The 23,967-nt window shown below is 39.4% G+C and overlaps 1 protein-coding gene across 1 annotated transcript in view; it reads left to right on the top strand.

The window, feature by feature from the left end:
* sema3ab (sema domain, immunoglobulin domain (Ig), short basic domain, secreted, (semaphorin) 3Ab) overlaps positions 1-23,884 on the top strand; it is a 30,664-nt gene extending 6,780 nt beyond the window's left edge. The window contains exons 2-17 of the mRNA XM_084735133.1: positions 4,545-4,705; positions 5,157-5,219; positions 9,004-9,123; positions 10,028-10,118; positions 10,924-11,043; positions 11,870-12,012; positions 13,999-14,113; positions 14,233-14,302; positions 14,402-14,546; positions 14,665-14,884; positions 15,038-15,129; positions 15,242-15,283; positions 15,928-16,085; positions 17,806-17,873; positions 19,769-19,914; positions 20,510-23,884. Of these exons, the coding sequence (XP_084591259.1) occupies positions 4,545-4,705; positions 5,157-5,219; positions 9,004-9,123; positions 10,028-10,118; positions 10,924-11,043; positions 11,870-12,012; positions 13,999-14,113; positions 14,233-14,302; positions 14,402-14,546; positions 14,665-14,884; positions 15,038-15,129; positions 15,242-15,283; positions 15,928-16,085; positions 17,806-17,873; positions 19,769-19,914; positions 20,510-21,058 (2,303 nt within the window). The 3' untranslated portion in view covers positions 21,059-23,884. The remainder of the gene's footprint in view (positions 1-4,544; positions 4,706-5,156; positions 5,220-9,003; positions 9,124-10,027; positions 10,119-10,923; positions 11,044-11,869; positions 12,013-13,998; positions 14,114-14,232; positions 14,303-14,401; positions 14,547-14,664; positions 14,885-15,037; positions 15,130-15,241; positions 15,284-15,927; positions 16,086-17,805; positions 17,874-19,768; positions 19,915-20,509) is intronic.
* Positions 23,885-23,967: the final 83 nt, after the last annotated feature.

The following is a 23,967-nucleotide window of genomic DNA, read 5'->3' as shown; positions in this document are numbered from 1 at the left end:
AATAGCTTTTAATAACTTAGTGGTAGTCTCTGTTGAATGGTCTGTTGCCATGGACACTACTCCCATAGACAATTTCCACAAACCAAAGTGTGTGTGTATGGTGGGTGGATGTGGTGATGCTGTTCTCCATTCTCTCACAGAGGGATGTGGTTTGAGGAGAAGTGAAGTGCAGTCATCATGTCTGTGCAATTTCCCTACAGCTCCTCGACACCTTGCTGTTTATGAAACAAGCGTGTCATTCTGTGGCCAAATACTTATTTCTTTTAAATAAACAAATAATATACAAATTACACAGACTTGTGTTGTTGTACTTGTGTTGTTTGTGGTTTATTTAAGTATGTGATCTGCTTTTCCAGGGGACTCATCAGTGTGCCGTTTTGTGTGATTGTGTGTATAATTACCTTGTTGAATGTGAGGTAGTGGGAAGGAATTTGCTTCAGTTTGCGATAACAAAAGTATTTTCCTAGCTTTAATGGAGCAAAAGTACAAATATTATATTCAGAGAATGGCTTTTGTCTGTCTTCATCTTTCCCTCCCACACACAAACGCAGCCTTGGATGCAGGTGAAAAAGGGTCAGAGGTAGCAGGTGGGTGTTATTGTGCTGTCACTGAAACGCTTACAGTGGATCCACTAATGATTGATCACCGAAGCTACAGAGGAACATAAATCTGGGACACAGCTTTGGACGGGGCTACGCAATACTTTTACTGCAACTTTTTATGACCTTGAGCTTCTTTCCATTTTTAAGACAGTGGCACTTATGTGGAGCCCATTATTCTCTTCATAAATTTTTAAATTACTGATATTCCAAGATAATTACCCAATAAAATACAAATAGAGTAACTTGTCTCAAATCAAGCAAAACTTACACTATAGGTATAAATGTCTGGAAATTTGTGACTCAGATCTGTTTTGTTTTTGTTTTTTTCATAAAGACCAGTGTTTAGGATTTAGTGACATTAACACACATCTCCATACAGAACTAGCAGCCATTGCTCCACAAAAAGCCATAATTAAAAATGGTTTCTTCCTCATCCTCATTATCTTTTGCTCACAGATTTGCTGGCTTCTGCTGCAACTTATAAATGAAACACTGAACACTGACTTCAGTGGTCTGTTTACTTCTGTGCAACAGTGTACTTCTTGACCTTACTGTTCTTTTGTGCATGCAGGTCAGTTCAGGACAAGTTTGCAAATTTAAAAATCCCACTGTGGCAACCCTACTCTGCCTCTGATTGGCTTACCCTGATATCCCTGCCCTATCCCCAACCAATCATCACTCCTCATGCCTAAACATAACCAGTCCAACCAATGAAGGCAATGAGGAATAGCCAATCAGAGGTCACGTAGGGTGGGTTTAACGACCAGTTCACACTGGAATCTGACATTGACCACATTTAAAAAAAAAATAATGTGAGCAGCCAAAGAAACAACAAAAAGTTGATCTTATCAATAAATCAGTAAATCCAAATTGACCACAGCACACAGCACCATGAGTTTATATTTAGGAGACTGTTTAACTCTCTCCCCATCAGTGCTGAGCCACAGGAAACCGAATAAATCCCCAAGACAATGACAATAACAATAAGGTGTCAACCCATTGTATATTACCATCCTGTTCATACATTGGTGTCCATGTGAGTGAGGCATTCACATGTGTGTGCATGCATATATGTGAAAAAAAGGGTTTGTGGTTGCCTGAATGCCAGAGCCAAAATGTTACATGAAGACGAGGAAGTTTGTAACTAGAGCCGAGAGGGTCTCTATTTTTTCTATTCTCTGCCACAGCTGTGTTTCCTCACCTTTTAACATTTTTCCTTTTTCAAATTCAGCTGGTTTTTTTTCATCTATTTTGCAACCTTTTTCTATTTTTCACTAATTCTTAATGGCTATAATTACCATCACACTGGCTCCATAAGGAATATATGTGTAAATTCAACTCTCCAAAGCCCCTTTATTTGAAATAACTGTACTATTTACTCACTATAATATAAAATATTGATCTGAATTTCATTTAGAAAAAAATTGTCATTTCAAATAGGCATATATTTCAATAATATGTATTCTTATTCCACCTGTGACACTACGTAGTAACCCACCAATCGATAATATTGTGACAAAAATGGTCCTGTTACTTTAGGTCCAGTCAATTAAATAATTTGATAAATACCAACAAACTGCATAAATGAGCAAATATTTGTTGTTATCTTCCACTTATATACATCTATGTGTTCGTATGGGCAATGAAATAATAAAAAAGAGGGTTATATAAATGTTTTTCCCCTTTTTTAGGGAACACCTAGACATACTCTTAAAAAACATGAGTAAATATTAATTTTCTCTTGTATTGTTATCGTTATCACATTTGAACTTGGTACTAGTATTTCTCATTTAGCTTTTTGTCCACTCTCTTGTGTAATTTTTGTGCAAGAGACTCAAATGGCCCACAGTTGGATATCAAATGTATAAACAAAACACATTCAAATTTTAACCAATCTCAGATTACAGCTGCCAAAGTTTTGTTGAACAACTTTCATGACCTGTGCTTTAACCTGGGAATTCTTATAAAAATTTGAGAGTTTATGAATGAGTAAAGGCAGTTGGTGTGATGCCCTCTCTTCTCCAATTTTCTTTTCCTTTATGCCAGATTTGCTCCAGCTTGTGTCCTCTCCCTCTCTTGGGTTCTGACACACTTCAGAGAGGGGGCATTCTCCTTGCTAAAACATTCATGAACGTATTTGTTATTTACTCCCCGAGAAAGAGTAAAAGAGAGAGAAAGGAACCAGTTTTCCTCTGCTCCATAACTCTCCACCCTTTTGTGTGGGTGGTCAATGGGAGGGGGTCATACATAGTGTGGTTAGACTTTGCGGGTGAGAACAAAATGTGAGAAGGACAGAGCATGAATGCGTGTGTGTGTGTATGTGCATTTTGCACAAAAGGTGTTATAATGCCATAGCCATAATGCCACCTTTAGAGGTCGTTACGGTAATGAGATCCTCAATGTCTGTTTGTGACAAGTTCGGCTTTCCGCTGTGAAAGCAAATGTCGCTGCTTTGCCAGACTTGGCAGACCATTGCATTACACTGCAAAACGTGAGCTGTAGCCCATAGTAACGTGTGCTAATAGCTGATGTGGTTTACAGTAATCCTGCAGTTTGGACTATGAAATATTAGCAGAGTCATATGACATGACATATTCTGCCCAGTTTTCCACTGTGAGTGTACCAAGTTCTGCTTGGCTGCTCTGATCAAGGTCACTTCCCCATGCAGACAGTTTGATCACTGGCTCCCAGTTCTGGCATTACCTGCCCAGTCCAATTTGGCTTGGCAGTGGTTCTTCACTATCTGTCAGTTGCCTTGCCTGGCAATGCCATACAATTTCTTGTCCTGAGATAATGTTGTAAAAAGAATGGAAGCTTTTGCAACAAAACCACAACATTTACTCAACAATTAAAACACATTAAAAAGCAGTCAGTAGGGCCCTAACAAAAAGAAAAGGCAGACCAGTCTGTTTGAGATATGGCCAAAACAACCTACTGTAACATTTTTTAAATGTATGCAGTCTGCCCTCAAGGCATAAAGCAGTGATCCTCAAACTGTCTGTGGTACATTACAACTGAGCTGGCAAAAACACTCATAGAAATAAGGGTCCCTACCCAGAACCACTGTCTTCCGAAGGACTGTATTTTGAAGAAACTGTTCTTTTATGTTTGTGGAAATCCTTGAAGAACTGTCTTCTCAAGGGTTTGTCACAGGTTCTTTGTACCATAATATATATATACGATATAAAAGGGTTATTAGTAGAACCCCCTGGATTCTTGTAAGCACCCACAGAAGGTGAAAAGGTCTTTGATAGAAGCCCCAGATAGGTCTTTGTCACCCCCATAGAAGTGGCCCTGTTCCAGTTCAAGAACCCAATTTGGAACTGTTCTGAGCATTTCCACCAAAAACAAGCTGGTCTGAGCCTGAAAAATTGGTTTCCAGTCGAAACCAAAGTGGGAACCAAAGTTTGCGTGTCATATTCTCCAGGTTGTTGTGCACTGTACTGCACACGCTGTTGATGACATCCTAGATTACAGTAGTTCCACTTAAAATCGGTAGGAATGGTTTCAAGGATCTTTAATGGAACTGGTTCAAGAATCAGAGCTATGTAGTGGAAAAGCGCCCTAGAGGAAAGGGTTCTGGGTGTAACCCTTCATGTTTGCTTCTGGGTAGAACTCTCTAAAAGTGAAACTTCTAAAATGTTCTACTGGGAACCAAAAAGGGTTCTACTATGGGGACAAGCTGAGGAACTCTTAATGGTTCTAGTGAGCACCTTTATTTTCAAGAGTGCAGTGAATGGAGAGGTGAACTTGCGGTCACAGAAATTCTAGGGGGTTGAAAATGCTGAAAGCTTTCTAAAACTAAAGCTGGGTCTTTAAAATAATTGAAAAGAAATATCGACCTGATGGATGTACTATTTTTCTTTTGCTTTCACGCTGCCTACAAAGTGATTATTATCAGATTATGATGACTATCACTTTTCTTTCCATTATTCTTTGCAGAAATGTTGGAGTCGAACAACCTTGTGACGTTTGAAGGCCTGGCCAACAGCTCGGCTTACCACACCTTCCTGTTGGATGAGGAGAAAGGCAGACTCGTGGTGGGAGCCAAGGACCACATCTTCTCTTTCAACCTCCTCAATGTCAGCAGAGACTACACACAGGTAAAACCAGTGTTTGATTTGCACTCAGTCTGTCTGGTGGTTTCATCCATTTATCCATTTATCATGACTGTAAGTCTGTTTGCATTTCTGGCCGACTTAATATCTGCCTTGAGTGTGCATCTACATCCAGAGAGTGCCAGTCAGGGCCTCAGGTACCTCGGGACTTTCTTTTCTGTTTCTACAGAAAAGTGCCGCATGAATATTTCAGACCAGGGCTGTCGCACACGATCACACGCTGTGCCAGGCATGTTAGCTGCTCTCTGCACACCTGGATGAATAATGGAGCAAACTGAAACAAAGTGGATAACAAATCGCATTGTGACCCCTTCAACCCTCATATATATACATGCATGCACACAAGCTGTAGCTGTATTGACTCACTCTGTTAAAATGATTCTTAGGAGGGGGTGATTCTTTTCTAACATGTACAGGAACTGTGTTTGTGTTGCAGATCCCTTGGCCAGCTTCTCCCACCAGGAGAGATGAATGCAAGTGGGCAGGAAAAGATCTCTCGGTAAGAGCTAAAACCATCCATCTTGCACGTGGGTGTCAGCATTTTGCCCCTCCACTCCCACAGATGTTTTGAAAATGTCTTTGTTCTCCTGTACTATGAAAGATGTGCAACTCTGCAGGTCTTAAAGTAGACCTCACTCAAAGTTGCACTGGGATTACATGGAATGTGTGCTCCATTTTAATCATAGACAATATGAGATTTTTTTTTTTCAGCTTGTTCATACCAGTGTGTTGACATATACAATCTGTCACATGGACAACACACTGGCTTGCTCGCCATAGATCTCATCATAATCTCAGAGCCAAGACTGAGACCATCGTTTGACCTTAATCACTTATCAAGCCTCTGGGCACTCCACTTAATAGAGTGAGGCCTGGGAAATCACTGCCAGACCTACTGGTATAACAGTACTGCAGGAATAATGACTGCTGTCATATATTCAGGGATCATAAGCATTAGTGTCCCCGTCATATTAAACTGTAATTTTCCATGTTCCCTTTGTGCTCTTAAATTTCTGTGAGTTCATACACCCAGTTCTTTTCATGTATTTTCAGACTAACCCCAGGGTGCACATTAAAACTGGACTTGGTCATAATTAGTTTGCTGATCCTTTCCTTTCCTGTTAGTCATTTACCACATTTAAATTAGACAAACTGGTGTCACCCAGAAGTATATTACTGTTGCTGGTATGCCGATTGGGATATACAGGATAGGAGAGTTGTTGGTCTACCACTGATTCAGTATGTTAGTTTGTCGGTGTTATTGTGTGATATTATAAAAGGTTAGTTCAGCTTCACTGAAGTCAAAACTAACAGATCTAGGCAGTGGTAGACCAGCAACTCCCTAAAATTATCTCTTTAAGTCTTCAAAATCAGTCACTTTAACTAATAAAATTAAAGCTTGATATAAACAACATTAGAAACTACATAATGAAGAACATTATTCTCATCCTGCTCTCTAGAGTAATATGTCTGAAAACAAAACACATACACACCTAATCATCTGAGTTTTCTGAAATTCTGCAGCGTATTTAATTCAAGAAAAATATTTATTAAATCTGATGAGCTAAATTTGACGCTGAATCTGAAACAAAGAAGTATCTGTTGTAGCGTTAAGATCCAGGGCTTTTTCAGACTCCTTACCTCACTCAACCCTCGCATGACAAGCCAAGCATCACATCTCCCTGTATCTGGAAGAGTGCGGTTTTAAGGCTGCTTGTGTGGTGTGGTGAAACTCTGTGTAAACACACTGAGAGGTTGTCTCTGCTCCCTGCGAGCTGTGTTATGAATTCTATCTTCAATAAGGCCTAAGGCAATAGGCTGAAATGCAAAATCATGGCGATGCTGTTTGTGCTTCAGTTCGCTGCCTGAGCATTGGCCAGAACAGGGCAAGCTATCCTGCCCTTCTACCCTTCTCTATGGCTGATTTGAAGCGCCATGAAGTCCTTTGTGTGTTTTCTGTAAACACTGTGGCAGGGATGAATAAGGTGCCCTGAGGGGTGGTCTTTCTGTTACAGAGTCGGAGGAGAGTGAGAATTAAAGGGAGGGGGAGAGAGATGGAGAGTGTGTTCGTTGATGCTCCCTGATGTACTGTAAGCAAACACTTCTGGTGGTGAATCAGAGAGGAAAGAAAGGGATTGATGGGGTGTGAAAGGTGTGACAGTACACCAACAAGAGAAGAAGAAAAGCTATTCTATAGCCTAACAAATCAAAGCATTAAAATGCCTAAACAATTTGTGGACCAAGCTTTATATTGGAAAACTGAATAGATGTTTCAGTTCAATATTCTTGTTTGTGCTTCCTACTGCACATTTAGTTCTATATGTCTGATGCTTTCACTCACTTTTTCTCACCTCAGACAAATTTTGAATTCAAATCAAATACCAGACATTTTGTAAAGAGTCATGTCAACATTTCTTGAAGTGCAAGCTTGATTGGTATTTTATGGATATTTGCATACTATTGATGATGACGCTGTAAGAATGTTATTATTTAGCAAAAACTCAGGGATTTCACAGGCTTTTTTTCAAAATTGTTGTGGCCTAAATGTCTGATTTCCAAAGAAATTGTGGTGCATGTTGCAATGTTTTAAGGCATATTTAGTAATGAAATTGCAGGAGCAAATAAAAATTGAAAAAAAAAAAGCATGATTGTATAAATTATTATAAATCAAAGGTAGCAGTGAGAGTAAAATTTGACCAAAAAAGGATTCAGTATTACAAAAAAATCAAACAAAATAGAACATTTTTGGGATTAAAACTTAAAACACCAAGCACAAATTTATAAAAGTGCACAGAGCATTGATAAATGGGAATGGCTGAATTTGCATGAGCTGTTGTGGCTGCAACTTCCTGGAGGGACTGATTAATGTAAGGTATGACATGGAGGCACATCTGTATGGTTTGAGTCATCTTATCTGCATCATCATGTTAGATATTAGATATGACAGGTACACAGTGCGAAGAGATCATGCTGATACTTTCGTGTTCAATTACTCAGATGAAATCACAGGCCGTATAAATCCAAGTAAAGGCAGCTGCTTAAATGACAACAAAGGCTTACTCAAACAGAGGCTGCTGTCTGCTGATGACCTAGTAAAGCCAGATGAACTTAGTCATGCATAATTTGTGGTGCTATTCTCTCTCTTTTTTTCTTCTTTTCAAATATGTGATGACACATTCAGTTTTATTTGAGGTCAGGTCTGTTCAGGCACGTGCTGCTAAAGCACGAGGAAATATGCCATATGACAGCAGAGCGATGCGTACAACAAATACAGATGCCTGTTGTGCTGCACACACGCAAAGACACACAGGGAAATTATTAAACGAACTACATCTTCAAGTAATACGTAAGGACTGCGCTAAGCGTTAAAGTTACTGGATCCAGAAAACATTGGAATATTCCCATGTTCTTACTATAATCACAAAACAAAGACATAAGAGCTCAGCAGGATCCAGAATCAGCAACATCAGTTTTTTATTTTCTACTGACAGAATGACAGAGCCAATGCTGGCCAGCATTCCTGTGATGGTAACAGCATTATTATGGTTGACTTTTATTGACTGCCTCTTTTGTTATTCTGCAGTCTAATTCCCTCCTGTAAGGCTTTCAACATTGTTCAATGGGAAATTACAGAGCTCATGTGCATAAAATCTCTGAAGTGACAGATGTCACCGAGTTCAGAGAGAAACACTCAAGTGTGTCATGGTGGAGAGGGGATGGGGAGCACTTTATGAAGGGGATCTGAAAAAAAGTAATGAGTCATGTGGATGATAATGTCATTAGTCAGGTCATAATATTATTTTCAGAAGTATTACTCAGCACAGTGCTGGGGTTTGTAAACCATCCTCTGGAGAATTACAGTAGATTACAGTAAGCTTTGCCCTTTGCTCTTTGTTATTGCAGATCTCTAGATTTTCCTCTGTGACTTGTTCTCTGTGAGGTCTGATCTGTTTTTTATCCAGCAGTTTGACCCTTTTTTACTGACCCAGATGTCCCACGTGCAGTGGTGGATAGAGCAGCAAATGCCCAAGTATTCTCATAAGAATTAATTCAAGTAAATAGAGAAAGTTGAGAAAAAAGTAGAAATACACTTAAGAAAGGAATGAGGACCTGATCCTTTAAAAAACTACTTTTTTACTTGTGTGTTACTCTTTACTACCCATCCCTGCCCAGGTGCTATCACAACAAAACTCTGAACAACCATGGCACTGAAGACTTTTGAAATTGTGGCTTTAAAATAGTTTTCACCAGGTTTCATCTGTTCTTTGTCTCTGGTTCATCAGAGGGAATGCGCAAATTTCATCAAGGTGCTGCAGCCGTTCAACCAGACCCATCTCTATGTGTGTGGGACAGGAGCCTTCCACCCTGTGTGTTCCTACCTGGAGGTGGGCAAGAAACCAGAGGTACACCTACATGTCAAATTTTCTTCATTTGCTCCTAAACGCTATGTTTGTATTAAAAGCTATTCTGAGTTTCATGTCATAGTAAAGTTTAAATAATTAAAGTTGTGAAGGAGCATGTCTAGTCGGGTGCGAGTGCATTCTCTTCCTATATTTGCTAAGTACATAAAAATGGTTTCATTCAGCAAAATGAGGTGGAAAATTAAACGCAGGGTTTCATAGTCTGCGGGATTTCCAATTCATCACTCTAATATGGAACTAGTGTATGTGTATGTGTGTGTTCATTTGAGTGTGAGCAGGGGAAATTGCTCTCTTCTCCTCCAAATGTCACTGAGTCAGACTTATAAATGTGTGTTTCCCATTCATTAGACGGCTATTTACAGACAATTAGAGGCAGGAAATTTCTTGGAGAAAAGCGATCCACTTCATATAGATCATAACTGAGAAATGTAATTCATCTGATGGGTTTCCTATGAGTGTCGAGGTCACCCAGTCATAGAAAGTGCTGAAATTTATTGTTTTCTATTTAAATTCTTTCCTGTTAGAGTATGAGTTATGAGTAAGTAAGGTTTTAAACTGGACCAGTCTCATAAGTTTCCTCTAATTTCTCCTATTATTGTCCACATGTCACATAATGTATTCTTTAACTGTTTATTACATATATTATTATTTATTATTATATTATATATTATATTTTATTACATATACACTTATAATTTCTCATAATTATTTATTTTTGGGAGTCTTTAACACTCATAAACATGAGTTCTTCTAACTAGAAGTCTTTTGACTTGAAATGATGAGTTGAATGAAATAATGAAAATTGAAAATAATGCAACCTGTTTTTGACAGTATTGCGCATTTGATAATTCAATACATCTGTGACTTTCCGTCTCTTAATGTCCAGGACAGCATGTTCAGACTGGAGCCTCACATAGAAAATGGCCGTGGGAAGAGTCCCTACGATCCCAAGTTGCTCACTGCCTCCATGCTAATTGGTGAGTTTAAGAGCGGATACACTTTGCTGTTCTTCTGTGTGTCAGAGCAAGGTCATATTAAAACATGGGAGTCCTGAAAACACCCTCTGCCTTCCTCTTTCATTTCAGCAGATATAGGGTGTACAGTAAATGTGAATAACAGAACAGGGCATTCCTGTTATTCATTACAAGTGGATCTGCTCTGTAGTTTGTATTTACACACTGGGAACCCCCTCATTCACAGGACTGTAAACTCTATTTCAATCTGAATTTACATCCTGTAAGTGCTGGGCGTGCATGGCAGATGACACTTGAGTTGAGTTTTCTTTGCAATGAATCCCCGTTTTTGGCAAATTAAGCCATGCTACGTATGTGAGCATGTCTTTCTTTTTTACCCCCAATTATTGCCAGTCACATTGTGTTATATCACACAGTTTAACCTAGCAGATGGCCATTTTCCAGCCCATCGCCCCTCATCTCCTCTTCCCTTTCTCTCTCCCCTCTCACCAGCATTATTATGTACTCCCCCTGTCTCACACCTCTGTCCTGTCCCTCCTCATCTGTCCCTCCATCCGTTCATCCTTCTCTAGCCCTCCTTCTCAGCCCTGCCTGCTGTGTTAATGTCGATTTCACACTCCTGATGTTCATCACGTCCATCACTGTCTGTGTTCTCACAGGACGCCAAGTCTACCTGTACTGCTAAGCCCCTGAACAATTCCTCAGACTCCCCCTGACATCACACCTGCATCACTGGAGAGAAATCAACCCAGACTGTTTTCACATCGAGTGTTACAACACTAACACGCCTCATTCCTCTTACTCTTAGATGGGGAACTGTATGCTGGGACATCAGCTGACTTCATGGGGCGGGACTTTGCCATTTTTCGCACTCTCGGCAAGCATCATCCAATCAGGACAGAGCAACATGACTCCCGGTGGCTAAATGGTAAGAGATGAGGAAAATTACTGCCCAACTGCCCAGTTATATTCACGAATAGTTGCAAAGATACAATAATTATAGGGTTCATGATTTTCCAAACAACTCTTAGTCCTCTATTAGTGGTTTATGTCCTTATTATCAAGAAAAGAACATTTCAGTGGTGGTTGATAATGTCATGTCTGGTGCTCAAGGTTCTGTCCTTGACTTTGTTCTATTTTTATCTGTTACTCAAGAAAAATATAAACATAACACTTTTTGTTTTTGCTACTATTTTTCATTAATTGAAAGAAAAGATGCAAGACATGCAAGCAAAAGGTTTATTTCTTTCAAGTTTGTGTTCACAAATTTGTTAAAATTTGCATTAGTTAGCTCCTTTGCCAAGATAATCCTTCCACCTGACAGAGAAGGGGATGTCATAACTTTTGAAAATTTGATATCTGTAGCCCTATGTGAAATAGCTGCAGTTCTGTACCTAATAAATGTCTCTTTTCAAGATAGAAATTCACATTTTAGAATGTCTTTTTATGTGACCAGTCCAAAGCATATCTGTGTCACAATCATGCTGTTTAATCAGCATCTCCATATGCCCCACCTGTCAGGTGGATCATTTAGCTTGCATATGTATGAATTGTACATTTATGAATTGCTGTCACTGTATAGTCTCTTCAGATATTTTTGTTTGACTAACCAGTACCTGCTGGATGATCCAGTGCCCAGCTTAAAATGAAGAAATTACCATTTGTTTGATATTTCATACTAGATGCTTTTATTGTGAAGCACTTAGGACCTTGATTTCCTTTATCTCAAATGTGTGTCTTTCTGTGTGTTGCAGACCCCAGGTTTGTGGGTGTTCATCTGATTCCAGAGAGCGACAACCCAGAAGATGACAAAATCTACCTGTTCTTCAAAGAAAATGCTATTGATGGAGAGCATGCTGGGAAGGCCACACACGCTCGCATTGGACAGCTCTGCAAAGTATGTACACATTAACACATAGCCACGTATCCATGCAAACGCACACTCACACGAGCTGGCTCTCACAAAGGAAAATTCAGCCACACACAAAAGGAGTGAGACAAAGACACGCACTTTCACACAGACATTATGTGAAATAGCTTCTGTATCTGGAAAAACACTTGACGGGCGTCTGAGTGGCTTTCATAATGGCAGGTTTCAGGGGCTGTTATCTGTGATTATTTTTAGCCTGCAGAAAAGTGGGCTTTGTTATGTGCGGTACAAACGCCCCTGAAGACAGAAACCTGAGAGAAAAGTTAAATGTCACCAGAACCTGAGAGGCAAAGACGCTCTCAATGGCGGCACTGTTATCCTAATGCCAGGCTTTGGCACTGATTGGCTCTGCTACACCCTCCAGCTGTAAGGGATGGCTATGTTAAATCACTGGCCTTGTATCGGCTTTCACGTTCCAAATCCTATTCTTATTCATTAGGCAGGATTTCACCCAGCTGACTGCAGATCAGTCAGTGATGTCCAGCCTCAACCTCCCATTTAACTGCCTATCGTGCCTCTGTCATAACAGCCTGATTATCCAGAATGTCAGGAATCTGCCATGCTCAACACAAGACAAGCAATCCATTATGCAAGATGTTTTTTAATTTGGGCCTATGCATACTTGGACACATTCTTATTCATAAATCAGCACCAAGTGTAATACGTTTTTATGAGCCAGCACTTTGTGCCTCTGTGTTTATGTGCTATGTTCTGGAAAACAAACACTATACTGTGAAGCTCACAGACACATATTATTAGGGTGTGTGCAGGAACATACAGTACGTTAGAGACAGTCTTCTTCGCAACATCTACAAGTCTTTTATTAATCATGGGAAATGCATTTTAAAGACGAAAATATGGATGTTTGGTTGAGTGACAGACTTGTTTAGTAATTAAGGGAAAACACACTGAAATTTTCATTATAACCATCAATAAAAATATAAAATAGTATGCCTTATGAGTTTTGAATAAGCTCTCTGGACTATATCGTATACTGAGCTGTAGAATCTGTGAATGCAAAGACCATTAAAGACAGTTCACAAGTTTATTCTGTAAATGCATTGTCATACCAACAAATGCAATCGTTTATCACAGTAACTGTGCATAGAGATATTGCCTCGTGATCTGACCCAATAAACCAGAACAATTTCCAACCACTGACATGAAATTAGGATGACAATGTGTCTGCACTTCCTCCCACTCCCTCTACAAAAATGAAGCCAAAATATCCTGGATACAAGTGCTGCCATCTTGAGCTGATGACGACTTCAAGCCAGAGAATGTGCAGGGTTGGAACCGCGCTTTCAAGTTCCTGCCCGCACAACCAGTCATGAAACCTCCTGCATCAAATAACAAATTCAAACCAAACTTTTCAGATAAATTACACTTAAACATCAGCATGATAAGACTAAATAAAAAGACAGACTTTCATGTTTTATTTTGGCCCATGTCCTATCTACTAAAATGGAGGGGGTTGGATTTTTTTTATTTTACGTTGGATTTTTATCTTTTAATCTGGAGGTCTCTAAAGGTTCCTTGATAAGGCCAGATTTTGTACGGCTTTTTCTCTTCTCTCCATATCTGTTTTGTAATATGAATGACAAGATTACATCTCTAGTATGCTTTAAGAGGCATAAGAGGGGGAAAATGATAGCATTAGTGGAATAGGGTAGGCAGTTCTAACTCTCTATGCAACTAGCAAGAGAACACCTCACCTGATTCAGCCAAAGGGTAATGAGGCATGTGTTCTCAGCTCAGCTGTAGAATATAAAATTAGGCAATGCAAGTCTTCCATTAACATTATAGAATGCTTTTTTTCATTTAATAACACATAAAGCTGCATTCAAATACAAAAAGTTAAAGACGGTTATTGAAAATACTTTGATATATACTTGTATGCTAAAAAGGGAAATTAAGTGTGGAAAATCTCCCCTGCTGTGATCCGTCCTACAGAACGACCTGGGAGGTCACAGGAGTCTGGTAAATAAGTGGACAACCTTCTTGAAGGCTCGACTTATTTGCTCCGTGCCTGGCAGTAATGGAATAGACACACACTTTGATGAACTACGTAAGTGATTGCCTCCCCACCTTAAAATGTGCTTCACACATCATTTCCTGAGGATGAAATGCTCGTTTTTCAGAGGCGAATATGTCTGTAATATATAATGTTTTCTCTTTGACTTTCAGAGGATGTTTTTCTCATGAGCACAAAGGATCCTAAAAGCCCAATCATCTATGCGGTATTCACTACTTCCAGGTACTGTGGATGACATTTAAGTACTTTTGGGCATAATGACTAATTGCATTGCCTGTGAACCCTCCCGGTCCTTACTGACTCATTCGTTCTGCCCATTAGCAACATCTTCAAAGGTTCAGCTGTGTGTATGTACAGCATGACAGACATCAGGAGAGTTTTCCTGGGTCCTTATGCTCATAGAGATGGACCCAACTACCAATGGGTGCCCTTCCAGGGACGTGTTCCCTACCCACGTCCTGGCACAGTGAGTACAGTGTAGTCTTATCTGGAAAACCTGTGTGTAACAATCTGAATTCGAAAGTTCATGTTCTTTAGTCCTGTTATCTAATTGTTGTAACAATTGATTGTTTTTTTCTCTGCAGTGCCCAAGCAAGACATTTGGGGGATTTGACACGACCAAAGACCTTCCAGATGAAGTTGTAACCTTTGCCAGAAGCCACCCAGCCATGTTCAACCCTGTCTACCCCATTAACAACCGACCAATCATAGTCAAGACAGATGTGGACTACCAGTTCACCCAGATAGTGGTTGATAAAGTAGAAGCGGAAGATGGACAGTATGATGTCATGTTCATAGGCACAGGTAAACATTTGAATACGTTTGCATGCATTCTGTACACTTTAAACTTGAACGTTGTCAAGTAAACATTGGATGATGATTGACATAGCTGGATAAGTATATACAATTAAAATAGATATTAACTCAAAACACGTGTGCTTCCATTGTGTGCTATAGACATGGGGACGATACTGAAAGTGGTATCCATCCCCAGAGGCTCCTGGCATGACCTGGAGGAAGTTCTATTGGAAGAAATGACTGTCTTCAGAGTAGGTTTATCTTTTATCACCTGTATTACATCTCCAGGTTAAAGAATGGCTGCAGAATCAGCAAGACTTTTCTAATCAATCTGTTTTATTGTCATTTTGTCATTTCTTACAGGAGCCAACAGCTATTACAGCGATGGAGCTTTCAACTAAACAGGTATTGATTGTAGCTCTTGTTGCATGTAAAACACCACATATAGCAGAACAAAGCACTGTAGCCACAGAGGAGGCATCAAGCTTATATCGAGATAATTCTGCAAAATAATATTACCTTGGTAAATGAGTTCAGTGAAAGCTGGAGATAAGAATCCTGGATGGCATTTGGGAGAAATGTGGAGATATAAATCATAATGAAAAATGTTACAAGCAACGACTGTCTTTTGCATGTGTGCGTTTGAAAAACCTGCCACGAGAGAGTGAAAGCCTTTCCTTATGGGTGACACACCTTGCTGCACAACTGAAATACAGAACAAAGGCACACTTGTCTGCACATTTTAACACTTGAAGATTAAACACTTTATCACACAAAGATCTCAATTGTTGGCTTTTCAGTGGCAGTTAGCTCAACAACTTAAATGGCAGGCAGAGACACAACAAGTCATATAACTGACAGGTAGGAGGGTGCTGAGCACCTGTAGTGAGATGGTCCGGCCACATTCCTCAGTTTTATTGTTGCTTCACTGACGAGCGTAGGTGCGTTACTCAAAGCACACCACGCAACGAGGTTTAAAACCTAAATTGTAGCTCCAAAAACTGAAAATATTTCATACTGAGCCTTTTTTTTCTCTTTTACCTGCATAGCAACAACTGTACCTGGGCTCAGACATCGGTGTGTCCCAGATGCCTTTGCATCGGTGTGAGGTTTATGGGAAGGCCTGTGCTGAATGCTGCCTGGCAAGGGACCCTTACTGTGCGTGGGATGGCACAGAGTGCTCCAGATACTTTCCCATGGCTAAGAGGTACTGAACACATACAGCGCATTCATGCTTGTCATGTCGCCATTATGTTTTACAAGCTGCTCAACACCTTGAACATGGTGACTAATCACTCAGCGCTCCAAAACTGTGAGCACGTATTTTTACCTACAATGCAACATGATACTTTGATAATATGATACATTACATCAGGCATTTTAAAGGGGTAGTTCAGAATATTTGATGTAGGGCTGTATGAGTACTTATCGATAGTCAGTGATGCTAAAATACCAAAGTCACATAATAACACAAATAAAGTAGCAGATCGAGACAGTGGTAGACCAGCAAGTCCCGAGTTCTGCAAGGTAAAATTATTTATTTTGCCTGTGGACTTTGGTTAGTTTGGAGACAGTGATATTTGGCTTGTATGTATTGATGGTTTCCCATCAAAAAAGGATGTCTAACGGTAAAGTAAAGCAATGAAAATATAATATCATATTATAATATTTAAGTGCCTAAAATATACTTTTCTTGCTGGTGCTCTGCTTCTCCTAACTGGGGGTGTGTTGACCTCCATCTACTGTAGGTAATACACTGACGATCCATAAGTACATCATACAACCCCACTTCATATAATCCAAACTACCCCTTTAACACATCTGTCTAAGTATACACATTGAATTTGATGCATTCTTTGGATAAATCAACACATTCTTGCACTGAAAGTAGCACAGTTAGGATGTGTGTTTCTTATGAAAAGAACATCAACAAAAAGGCATATTTATGTTTTGCATAAGAGAAACCTGCTTTGGATTTAAACTTGTTTAAATAATGCCTGTTAAATAATGACTTATGTTTAACATATCAACTATATTTTACAGAGGTCAAACCAGATTATATAGAAGTGTTTTAGAATACAGATTGAGGACATATGTGGTCAGACTGCGATTCAGGGCACACTTGTACTGTAGGCTTTGTATATGCGCCAAAACCGCCTAAAGGTACAGGGGTCGAGTTTCTGCCAGAAAACTAGAAATATAACCTGCCTTGTGTGTTTACTGTAAATTAGAACCAAAGTCAGCCATGTCTGGAGGCTGTCTGGGTGAACCCGGGGTGAGGTTGGTGTTAGAGGTTAGCTGGTAGTGTGGTAGTAGTAGTGGACTGATCTGTATGTGTTCATGTGTGTGCAGCCTCCCACTCATAGCTCCATGGGGCTTATTGATTTGAATGCCAGTTCCTCAGTATCCCGTTCTCGCTGTTAGTTGGACTCTAGAGTCCCACATTCAAAATAAGACAGCCAGAGTAAACTCTCACCTCCAATTACTAACACGCCAACACTGGGCTGGAACAATGGGAAAGCAGAAGGGGAGATGTTACCAGTTTGCTTTGGCGTCTCCATAGTTTCTTCAATTATTGTTTACAGAAAATATCCTCAAGGTTATGTATGATACTGTACTCGAAACTCCATCCCTTTGCATCTGCAGCCCAGAGATGACAGGGTGAAATGATTCATTAGGTTTGAATTCCTCTGTCTTCTCACACCCTGTAATTAAAGCTTTACTACGATGCTATGTGCTGCCTGGTGTTAGTATATCTGTTTGTGTTGGCCCCCGCTATGGCTGCACATCAAAACCACATTCAAATACACACCTACACAAACACACACAAACTCCCTGTACACACGTATTCTCTTTCTCTCACACATATACAAAGAGACCGGTGTCTCTGCTGACTCATGAAGGTGTTTATATTTGTGTTTCTGCAGGAGAACAAGAAGACAAGACATCAGGAACGGAGACCCACTCACACAGTGCTCAGATCTGCAACACCACGGTACAGAAATGAAACAGACTGTGCATCATCAAGGAAATGTGTGATAAAATATTTTATGTTGGCTAATAACATAATTTTGAATTTGCAAATTATATAATGAAGCAAATAATAGTAACACTTGCAATTACCCATGTCTGTAATGCATTATAAACATACTTACAATGTGTTATAATCTGGTGATAGCACTGTGTAATTATAGTGATAACCACTCACTCTATCATATATATACTCATATCATATCACAGAAAAGATTTTTATAAGGTCTTATAAGGTCGAGTATCATAATATTTCATAACTTCTTGCCACTCACTCACTTTTTCTTTTGGTCAAAGATCATAGTGCATTTATAATACACTAAACATAACATTTAAAGAATGGTTAAATAAAAAGAAAAGATTAGCTGTTGTGCATTTACAAAAGTAATATTTCTAAAAGTATGATTTTATGAAGCGTTTTTCTTTCAGAGAGAGAAACACCAGAGGCAGGGTTAAGTTCATTTAATTTAATTTAAGGTATTACAACAATGAGAATTATAAAACACTATGGTCTTTTTCAAACAAAATCAATGAGCGACCAGTTATTATGAGGTGTTATGATACTTGACTCTATAAGTCATTCATTTCATAATTTTTCATGATTATGTTTTAAGTACTATAAATATTTATGAGGAGTCGTGACTATAATTATACAGTGCTATAATCAGATTATAACACATTAAAGGTAAGTAAACAGAACTCCCCCTGTGCAGCCAGTGTCAGGAATCAGGTGCTACTCGGTCATAGGAACATTTCAGGTGAAAACAGCAACATAAACCACCGGAAACTGAACTGAGTTACTGTGATTTGATTTTATGAGAATCTTCTCATAAAATCACAGTAACTCAGTTCAGGGTGTGGTGGTTTAAGTCGATGTTTTTACATTAAAAATAAGTTTATGATGCATTGTGGGATAAGTGCTATCCAAATAACAATCTGAGCTTGTCAATTTCCCAACTGCACAACATAAAGAGCTTATTCTTAATTTATTCCTTCTTTGAACATAAAAAGGGTCTCAAAGCTGCTGCTGGCCTTTCCTTACATGAGTAGAGAAGCTGGATGAATGTGTGTGGTGTTTGTGTCCTTCTGTTTTATGTGTTTCTGGTGGTGTGAAGATTAGAGCCGGTCCATGTGTAGCTTATAATTAACATGGTCAGGATTCCTCCAAGTCTCCTCTCTGTCGCCGAGCCCTCCACTCTGCTGCCCTGTTAGTGGTCTCAGCCCAAAAACAGGACTCGCACTGCGCTCATTTCCTTGATTATACATTTCCCTAAATTCACTGAGAAGACCAAAAGAAAATACTGGTCATTTCAGGAGGAGGAACACACAAAAAATACTGTTACCTGTTGCTCCCCACTCAGTAAGCAGCAACACTTTACTGTGGACTTGGAGAGTTGCCAGACACAGCACTGTATAAAGAAACAAATCAAAGGAAAAAAAAGCATTTTTAGGAAATAAAGAGGGGAAAACAATATACTGTCTTAAACTGCCTAAGCTTTCTGACTAAATAGCACGTAGCTGACTGTATGAAACCCAGATTTTAGACTGCCTCTGTAATGGGAGCTGCCTATTCTGCTTATGATTGAGAGTGATAAGAAAAGAGACAGGATAATGTGACAAAGTAATCTAAAATGCATTCATCATCTTAAACCAGTCCCCTAACTCAGGCAGTACTTGGAGAACAAAGTATTTACATTAAAGTCTGATAAAAGCAGAGTTTTATACAGAAAATCACAAAAAAAAAGTCGTATTTCTTTTTTATCTGTTACCACAACTGGTAACATCTGCAACAAACTAGAAAAAAATAATTTACTTTAGCAAACTTGTGAGACTAATATTTTCTGATTTTTTTTTCTCTAGATGAACTAAGTGGGCAGACGACACTCCTGGATAAAACTGTGTACGGTGTGGAGAACAGCAGCACTTTCCTTGAGTGCAGTCCCAAGTCACAGAGAGCCATGACATACTGGCAGTATCAGCACTCTGCTGATGACCGCAAACAAGAGGTTAGCACACACTTCATCTATTTAGTTAAAATAGATTCAGATATAATCTGTCTGGACCGCACGTAATAGATGGTTCGATTGCACTTCGATTGCATGAAAGGAGACAAAAACTGCAAATAAGTATGTTCTTTATCATACAGTATTTGAACCTTAATAAGAGCATAATTAGATTTTCATAGCGAGTAATTGGGGATATATTGCAGCAGAAGTGTTCTGTAAACTAAAGTGAAATGTGTCCCCTCTAATAAAGTCTAACAGTGGGTTAATAAATGATCTTATACTGTCTAATGAAAAACTTCTAATTAATTCTAGTTTTTGTCTAATTTGATTGAATGTTGTTTTGCCTAATTAGTGTACTGTAAAACATAGTGCAACTGATGTTTCTTCATAACAAAGATTATTTCAGATGATACACTATCATATTTTATGAATATTTAATGCCATAATCGATTAAAGTTAAGCAAATTTTGTGTGATCAAACAGCCATGAGGCATAGCTGATTAAGTTTTTGTCTCATGTTGAGACACATATCTTTCCTATCTTTATCTCTGCCCTTCACTCTCTCTTTATCGCTTCCGATTTTCTCATTTGGCAGATTAAATCAGAGGAACGTTTCATCCGCACAGACCAGGGCCTGCTGATTCGCACACTCAACAAGAAGGATTCTGGGATCTATCTGTGCCAGGCGGTGGAGCACGGATTCATGCAGACACTTCTGAAGGTGACCTTAGAGGTCATCGACACCGAGCGCCTGGAGGATCTGCTACACCGCGACGAAGAGGCCGCAGCCAGCATCCCCGTGGCTCAGGGTCGCTCCTCGCCTCAAGAAACGCCCAATCAAAAGCTGTGGTACAGAGACTTCCTGTCTCTGGTCAATCACCCAACTCTGAACAGCGTGGATGAGTTCTGTGAGCAGGTTTGGAAAAGGGAGAGGAAGCACAGGAGGCAGAAAGCTCACCTGGTGCAGCAAGTACAAATACAACAGCAGCAGCAACACCAGCAGCAGCAGCAGAAGGTGGTGGTGAGCCCTCACACCCACATGCATGCTCAAGGGCTGGCAGCCAAATGGAAACACCTGCAAGAGAGGCAGAAGGGACGTAACCGCAGGACCCATGAACTGGAGAGGGCCCCCCGCAGCGTCTGACCCAAAAACCTTGACTTTTAACACCCAGTTCCTGAAACCACACCCAGTTGTCATTCTGTAACCCTGATTAACTTTCTCTACTTTTCTCCTTCATACTGAGATGCAGACGTCTTCTTCCACAAAGACTGGATAGAAAACTGGAAAAAGGTAATACTACCCTGATCTGCCAGCTGGTGCGTCTGTGCGTGGGTAGCCATGTTTACAGTACGCCGGTACAGAGGACCACAGGAAACAGGATGTTGTATCACGCCAGACCATTGGAGCATATTATCTCAGCTGGCCTCTGAAGCCTGAACACTGCAGAGGGACAGTGTCAAACAGCACAAGAACTGGATACATACGTACACCCACCCTACAGACATGACTGACTCCATGTTGAGATGTCTCTGTCAACGGCATTGTCTCATGGCATGCTAGTTAGGTGTCTTCATACATGTGCAACTAAAGTAGATACCTAAAAATACCAGATAATTTCTTTTCTACTTCACAAAAACGAAAGACAAGGAGGTGGGACTGTATTAAAAAAGAAAGTAAATGGACTTGCAGTGGAATTACAAGCACAAAATAAGTGAAGCTCATGGAAAGCACAAGATTCACAAGGTTGTTTTTGGTATTATAGGGGGTTAAATCAGTCAACATGAGAAAGAAAAATGCCCAAGCACTGCAAGAAACTGGGAGCAACAATCACCATTTGTCAACAAATATAATTAATGTAGCTAAGATGTGTAAATACTGTATTCTATGACATCTCCTCATACTAAAGGGAATGGCTTGCAGTTGTCTTGTTGCTTTATGTTGTTTCCCCAGATAGAAATTTATTTAAGAAAAAAAGTCTTGGGAAAGCAGTTGTAAACAGGGAGATTTTGTACTCTAGTCTGTGTGTCTACGCCCTAGATAAGCTTCCCAAACAAAGTCAGGTTTTTATTATTCTGTTTTTGTTTGTCTTCATTTTTTGAATCATCCGATTCCTTCCAAAGTCAACACTTGTTAAAAGTTGACTGTCACTTTACAGGGATGCCTGCCAACTGCATCGTCTCAGTGCAAGAAATGTCACACTGAGTTCTTCCATGTTCATTTCATTTGTACACACTTTGTTTCCACTACATGTGTATTTATTGATATACAGTTATGGGTTGCATTTTTATTTTTCAGAACAATAAAAAGACGTAGCGGAATTCTGTATTCAATTAGACAAAAATAGAAATAACATGTTCTTTATTAGACAGTATTGGACCCTTTATTAGACGCTTAGTAGATTTGCTTAGAGAGAAATTAAGGACACGGTATAACAGAGCTGTGCTGTCAACTAAAGTGAAATCGCATATCTGCTACTAGAGACACACCCTCTTTAGCTGCTCCCATAAAATTGGCAACGTAGCAAAGACTGATGCCTGCTGCTCCGATCAAATCACATTATCTGCTTACAGTATTACAATAAGTCTGTGCAGTTACCCACAGACAAAATATTCCTCTACCTCTATGATTTTGGCCTTTACTTGAGAGATCTGGTTCACATATTGTTTTTGAATGATGACATACCAGCTGTGTGACAGTTTACAGTGCTGTTCTGTTGAAGTCTGATAAGGGTCTAACAGTTGGAAACAATATTCTTTAGTTCACGGTGCAGTTCTATTGCATTGTGTCCTTAATTACACTATTTGTTTAATAGAGACTAATAAAGAGCAAAACAGATCTAGTTTTTGTCTACTTTGCCACATAGTACAGGTTGTTACGTCTTATTAATGTACTGTAAAATAAAATGCGACTCAGTTATGTACATTGTAAAGATATTTTTCGATGAGCAGGCTTATTTTCTAGCAACTTATCATTTGGTTTGATACATTTGATTTACGTCACCGAGCTCTTAAAATAACCGTATTACCACAAATACTGAAGTAAGACTGGAAGTTATTTATCAATATTGGTCAATATTACAGGCATTACATATCAGATGCACTGAGCAATAACCAGTGTCCATACTGTATATTTTCTTCCACATTTATTGCCTCATATCCATATTCTTCACGGGCAGCGCAGTGCGAAAACTTCATTTCACTGCATGTAACATAAAAAAACTCAACTTTTTCTGATTAATAACAGTCCTTTATTATACAATGCACACACCGAAACACAAACCTGGAATGTAGCTGTGAACATTATGTAAATATAAATACTATGGTCTATGTTCAACAAGTATGACACTGTGTACTAGTGCATGTGAATACTATTGTAGTGTTCCTATTTTGCTATAGCAATGATATACTAGTCTGGTGTTGTCACCGTTATTCTGTTGTTTGCTTATGCAGTACACAATATTAACTATTTCAAAGATGTACATACTATTTCTGTTAGGACTCTAAACTGTATAATTGATAATTCCTGAAGTAGGTATTCATAAAGAAGATAAAAAGGATCTCACTGTGGATTTAAATGTCCACAAACCAGTTAAAAACAATGAACAACAACATTGAACAATGCCAACTGAGCATTGCAACACATCAGTATGTCAGATGACCTTGTCTAGTGAGTGTTTGCAAACCTCATCTGCTTTTGGAAGCCACGACTGAGGAAGATGAGAAACAGCTGGAGCCGTCCAGCTTAAGTAAGTGATTTTAGGCTAACAAGTCAAGTTGTGGAACCTTCTGTGAAAATGGGGCATACGATAAGATCATCATTATAAAGAGAGAAAGGGCGCCTCACTGCATCATACACAATTAAAGTGAGGAAATGAAGTGCTGCTGCTGCTGCTGCTGCTGCTGCTTTTTGGCATGATGATGGTGATGGTGGTGATGTATTCTACTGATCTAATAAATGTCTCTTCATAAAGTGCTGGTTTCATTAAATCTTTTTTTTTATTTTTCATGTCTTGCTGCTATCACGGCATGTGTTCAGTGAAAAGAAAAGTGTCG

Source organism: Lutjanus erythropterus, chromosome 13 (assembly GCF_056507025.1).
Source record: "Lutjanus erythropterus isolate fLutEry1 chromosome 13, fLutEry1.hap2, whole genome shotgun sequence".
In the NCBI taxonomy this organism is placed as follows: Eukaryota; Metazoa; Chordata; class Actinopteri; order Lutjaniformes; family Lutjanidae; genus Lutjanus; species Lutjanus erythropterus.
This window is presented reverse-complemented; position numbering and strand designations above follow the sequence as displayed.